Source organism: Acyrthosiphon pisum, chromosome A1, assembly GCF_005508785.2.
Source record: "Acyrthosiphon pisum isolate AL4f chromosome A1, pea_aphid_22Mar2018_4r6ur, whole genome shotgun sequence".
In the NCBI taxonomy this organism is placed as follows: Eukaryota; Metazoa; Arthropoda; class Insecta; order Hemiptera; family Aphididae; genus Acyrthosiphon; species Acyrthosiphon pisum.
Window position 1 is genome coordinate 33,232,149 of NC_042494.1, and position 6,773 is coordinate 33,238,921.

General features: G+C 32.2%; 1 protein-coding gene across 1 annotated transcript in view; it reads left to right on the forward strand.

Moving 5' to 3' along the window:
* Positions 1–3,713: 3,713 nt before the first annotated feature.
* The window catches only part of LOC100159243 (feline leukemia virus subgroup C receptor-related protein 2), a 23,709-nt gene continuing 20,649 nt past the window's right edge, over positions 3,714–6,773 (forward strand). Inside the window, exon 1 of the mRNA XM_001949128.5 lies at positions 3,714–4,117. Coding sequence (XP_001949163.2) covers positions 3,821–4,117 — 297 coding nt within the window. The 5' untranslated portion in view covers positions 3,714–3,820. The remainder of the gene's footprint in view (positions 4,118–6,773) is intronic.

Genomic DNA, 6,773 nt, shown 5'->3' on the forward strand with positions numbered 1-6,773 from the left:
TCGAAGCATGAGTCTATAAGGCATGCTTTTGAGCAAAAATCTTAAAAGTCAACCCCTTTGCTTTTGTTAGTATTTTCGGTTCGCGATAAAAATGTTCAAAATATTTTAAAACTTTTAGAGTTGTTTATAGATATTTGGCTTTTTTGATTTTTTTTTTTTTTAGTATTTTTCTTTAAATGTCGATAAAAATAGAGATCTTTTTACCGGTTAAAAAAAAAACCGAAAGTATTCATATACAATATAATATAGTAACAATGTTTTCAAGCCACATATTAAATTAATTTTCCACTACAGCGTGTTGAGTGTTGACGCATTTATTAATAATAAATAATAATCAATAATAATATTAAATAAAAACCAATTCACTAGGTAACATACCAAAACGTTTATTTGTGTAAATACTAAATCATAATAGGATTTTCAGTTTAATAATCTTATAATCTAGGTATAACCATTTTTAGGGTTCCGTACGGTGAAACGGGACCCTATACTAAGGCTCCGCTGTCCATCCGTCCATCCGTCTGTCACCAGACTGTATCTCATGAACCATGAAAGTTAGAAAGTTGAAATTTTCACAGATTATGTATTTCTGTTGCCGCTATAATAACAAATACTAAAAATCCTAGAATGTATAATATAAGCAGTGTTGCCAACATGTTTATAGCTGATGATGGTACGGAATCCTTCGTGCGCGAGTCCGACTGGCACTTGTCCGGTTTTTTTCAACTAGGCTCCTCCATTGTAACAAACTCACGTGCACTGCTCTCTGCACGTGAAGTTTTGTTTGGCCGTTTTAAAACTCGCACGTCTTAATCGAAACTCACACGGGGACGTACCTACTTGATGTCGGCTGAAGTAAACCGCTTACTGCGATGTTCGGCAACGAGCTAGATCAGCGTCTCGGTGGAGCCGCGAGATCGCGGATTGAGTGATTGACTTCTACACGTCCGCTTCGGCAACCCAATAGCGGATGCATCACCGCAAAGTTCTGCATTGAATTGTATCACCTGGTCACCGGACCGTGGAAATAACCGCGCTCGGTTAGTCGAAGATCGTCGATAACTCTGTGGATAGCCATCGATTCGGCGGACGGTAAGCGAATCTCAACTTCAGACGATGTATGCTATACTGCAAGTGCAGCGGTATTCGACATGATCATTGATATACACTATTGTTATATATATATATAAGGAAAGTGCGTTATAATTTTACAACCACGGCCTTATATATACCGTGGTTATAACTTTTAGAATATACCTAATGAATTATTCGTATAGTGTTCGTTATAACAATAATACATAAATTATATTATTATACTGTGGTCTGTAACAGAAATGAATAATATATATTTCAAACACTATAATATAGCTCACCATAGCAACAAAATTTAAAAACTACTGTCCCGGGAATAATTAATATATTGGTTTATTAATTATTATTAAATGTTGTGCCAAGGAATTAAACAAGTTAGGAAAGTTTACTCTTCGAGTGTGCTTAATTCCCATTTTCTTAACGTACCTATTATACATTTTAATACAACCCATTAATCAATAATCCCATAAAGTAAAGTTAAAAACAATTTGGTAAACTTTATATTCTGGTACCTATATTTGTTTAGTATTGGCTAGTATGAATTCACTTTGAATAGAACCGTTATAAAAACTTAATAAGTAGGCATAGGTACCACAACAATCATCACTAGAGAACCTATATAAGAATATATAAGAATCTTTAATCGTCACTATTTACTATCTACTTATTTTACAGATGATATTGTTATTGTTATTGTTAATTTTTTACATGTATTGTTTCATATATTAAGTTTATTATTATTGCTGTATCTCATTATCTACTTATTTTATTGTATACTAAATTTATAATCTTGTAACGAAATAACTATCAGTAAAGTTGGGTATGTGTAACCCACTAAAGTAGTTAGGTCTTATAATATCTTTGTAAGTTATACTGGCCTCTCAGCCCGTAAATAAATTAAATACATTTAAAAATGTAACTGTTATATTTAAATAATATAATTATTAATCAATACCGCAATAATCGTATCTATTTACTGACATATAACTAACGGACACGACGATGACGATATAATGTATTTTATAGTTATTTTTTTGTAATTTTATGATATTAATTGAACTTACCGCTACTGTTACCGGCTACCGTATTAATAATAATAGTAATAACAATATCCTAGCTAGACTGACAAACCATCTCCGCTCATAACCGTATTTCGTATACAATGATATTATATCACTGAATTCAAATTAATACCATCCATTACAGAGACCAATTTGTAACCTGTTGTACAGCAGAGTGACATCAACTTACCAACTTTTTTTAAAATTTTAATAATTTGAATATTAAGAATTTCCAATAGTTAATACCTAATATTGAAGTGGGAAGCTTAATTAAAAAAATGTGAGGAAGCTGTTTTAAAAAAAAATCTATGACAAACTCAAAAACGTTTTCAGAAATTTGATCAAATAAATATGTTGATACTTTTGACCAATAAAAAAAGAATTCATATTTGTATAATGTGTTATTGATAATAGTATGAGTGTGCACGTGAGGAAGCGCATCATTATTTATTTTACACATAAACCACTCACACTTAAAATCACGTATCACGCACACGTTTACACGACCCGCTCCAAATAACATAGAAAATTGCCTATATTAAACTCCTTAAAGACGATTGGTATCGAATCCCTTATAATAAAAAAACTTTGATAAATAAATTAATGTGTTCATCTTAATAACTGTTTTATTATTTTCATTAGGTACTATTTTGTAAATAATTTAAATTTAGTTGTTAAGACCGTCAAAAAAAAAAAACAAATATTTATATTTAAAATTAAAAATCACATGGACAATAATATAATATCCTGTATCTGTAACCGTATAAACCGTGTAAACCTAATAATATTATAATTTAGTAATTTGTAAAACTAAATAGAATATATCAGGCGTGGCTACTTACCTTAATTTTGGGAGCCTCAAATTTATAAAGCTAATTTGAGGTGAGCCACAATGTTAAGAGATGTTTATAAAATGAAGACACATTTTCCATTTTATATAAATTTTAAATTAAATTTTAAATTTTTTACACTACGCAAAACATTATAATTATTGACATTATCGTTCAGGTACACATCAAGGAATGAGATTTTATACTTATAAGTTATAAGAAGTACTTTTTCGAGTGTTAATTGTTTCTATTAGTTTTTTGAAATCTGGCTGATAATAAAATTGGTAAACGCAGTACGCACAAGTTCACTTAAGTGTTCATCAGTTAGTTCAGATCTATATTTAGATTTAATGAATTTAAGCGTTGAGTACAATGATTCACACACATAAGTAGTCCCAAAAATTGAAATAAGTATCTTAGAACATTCTTTTGTTAGTGGGTATTTTTCTTCTGGAACGATTCTGTGGTAGAAACGTATATACCTATAAATATATACGTATAAGTATACCTATAAATGTTTCTTATTTTGCTACGTGATCTATCTACACAAATCGGTCTCGTAATAAAAAGGTATATCGCAAGAGATTTTTTTTCTCTATATTACATACGTCCGATTAGGTGAAATCAACTGGATCCCTCCCTCCCCCCTCCCCTCTATATTATGTGGATTATAAATTGGTAGGTACCTACTGCGGTTAGGCGACCGTGATTGTGACCGTTTAAAACGATTATACGTGGACCCGATCACGAGACGATCCCGCCGCAGTCGCGAATAATATCTGTGCCCGTTCGCATTGATGCGATACGGCGAGCAGTCAGTCAGACGCGCGTACAGCGATGGCCGATTTTGCTTCGGTTATGCAAAAAGTGGACAAACCGCTGCCGCCCGACGCCCGGGTGATGGGCCTCCAGCAAGACGACGTGAGACTGTACAAGGCCCGATGGATAATTCTGGTCGTGTACATGCTGTACTCCATGGCCAACGCCGTGCACTGGATACAGTACAGCATCATATCCAACATCACGGTGAAGTTCTACGGTGTGTCAAACTTCGCCATAGACACCACGTCCACCATATACATGATCGTGTACGTGCCCCTGGTCGTACCGGCGTCCTGGGTTCTTGACCGACTGGTTAGTATTGTATTGCGTTCGTTCGTCATCATTGTTGTCGTCGTTTTTGTGTAGGTGATGGCCAGGCGCGTAGCCAGGATTATTTCAAGGGGGTGTTTTAATTTTATATTTATACATATTACAACATGTGGGCCGTGGGAGGACCACAATACACTGTTGTCGTCAATTTTTATGTTGATGACATAAAATATCTATGAAATAGTACCATAATAATATGACAGCATATTTTGTATAAATCTGAAACATATAGTACATAATATTATATTTATTGCAAATAAGTAGCAAATATTGCTTATTTGGGGGAGGGGGATGTTTAAGCCCCAAAAACATCCCCTGGCTGGTTGGTTGTGGACTGTGGTGTAGGTGGTGAATAGTCATGGTGGTTGTTGTCTATTGTTAGTGCGACTACAATATTGCATAATGTAGTCGTCGATGATGACGTAAATACCAAAATCAGAAACATTATTACCATCACCCATAATTTATTATACGCAATACACAATACACATAATATTATATTTATAGACATCCGGCGATCGGTTATAATTGTTCGACAATAAATTTCCAACATTTCCACCCCCAAAATTGGTTTACTGTGGTGAATATGCAATGCAACGCGCCCAATACACATTAATATATATAATTTATTATCAGGTAAAACCAAGCCATATGACATAGCTAAATTATATAGTATATACATTATAGTATTATACATATATACATATTGCAATATTAGAATAACCCTCTGCAGCATCGCCATTGCGAAATGCACAATAATATATTTGATATTTATAAAATACTAGCTGATCCCGTTCACTTCGTTACCCATTAAAATTGCCAACTCTATATGAATAATATGTTTTACATATCACCATGGAAACCATTTATATACAAAACATTCCATCGGAAATTTCAAAATAATATATAATTGGTTGCCATGGTAATATGGAGACACACATGGACGGAAATCTCAAAATAATATATAAATGGTTGCCATGGTAATATGGACACACATACACATACATTCATTATATATATATTTAGATATAATAAATAGTAATGAATAATGATAAATGTTGAAGTACCTCAAAGTACCTCATATTAAATTACTTTATCGATTACTCAGTTACGATATAAATAGTAGGTAAATAGGCAGTTGGAAGGTACATCCCAAGGGTAAAATATATCATCGGATAATTCGTTTGATATGTTTCCTGATTGATGGTACGGTTGGTGGCACATTCAACCGCAGTAGGTGAGTTGATTCCGGAGACCAACTTTATGTATTAGTTGATTCCCGGGTCATTATTAGGTATGTACGAATCAGTGGCATAGCCAGGATTTTTTTTCGGGGGGGGGGGGGGCTGATCAACTTTTACACTTTTACACATTAAATACATACTAGCACAGATAAATAGATGAAAAGTGTTAATACTTATAGGTATAGTGGGAGGTTAGGGATTATATCCCTCCCCCCTATTGTATTTTTTTGCCAACCTACAGAAAACCACTTAATAGTTATCACAGTTTGACCAATTACGACAAAAATCACGAAAATCTGCAAATTATTTTGAGTTAGAAATTCATAAAACATTTTATTTTTAAAACTAACTATCTAAGATTTGATAATTTAATATAAGATTCCTCATAAGTTTGTCTACCTTTATAAAAAAAAAATGTTTACAGGAAAGTCAAATTAAATTTTTATGAGCGTTTGAAGTTCAAATTTTAACATCATTGGATATTCACTTGATTTCTCATGTAGCGTTTTTCTTATATTGTATTTTTTTTTCATATAATATATAACAATACATTTTTATTTATTTGGTCAAAAAGCATGAAAATATAATACACGGCCTAATATATTTTTACAATAGCAGTTGAAAAATATTAAAAACACATATGCACAATTTTTTTTTATAAATATTTAAAGTTTTAATTTCGACAAAATGTATCAAACTTAAAATTTAAAATGCGGGTAAGTGGGTGTCACTCTGCTGTAAAGTAATTTAAAAATGATAAACGAATTCAATGATATATGATAATATTTGTATCTAGTATAAAAAAATAAATAAAAACCATTGTAAAACCATTAGCTTCTAAAATGATTTAGTAGTTAAAAATGTATATTATTACAATATTATAATATATTATTATATTATTATTATAATTTATATATTAATAACAACAATATAAATATTATATACAGTACCCTAGGCTGCCAAACTGTCTCTGCTCAGAACCGTTTTTTGCACACATGATATATACCATTGAATTTAAACTTACAGTCATCCAATTGTAGCCTACCGTACAGGAGAGCGACTTCCACTTATCCGCTTTCTTTTGTTTATTTTTTTAAAAAAATGGTGTCTCCCTCATTTAAAATTCCTGGGCACGCCACTGTATAGGTAGTAAATTTTTAAATATTTTAAATACAATTTAAGACATTTTGAGCGACTATCAGAGACCATTAAAATAATTTTTAAATTTTCTTAACATTTCGGGGGGGGGGAGCTACAGCCCCCTCAGCCCCCCGGCTACGCTACTGGTACGAATTGATTCCCGGGTCATTATATGTCACAGTATACTGGTAATGTCATTACCAGATACCAATTTTTTAAAAAATGTTATACATTTTTACCGAATTACTAAATTT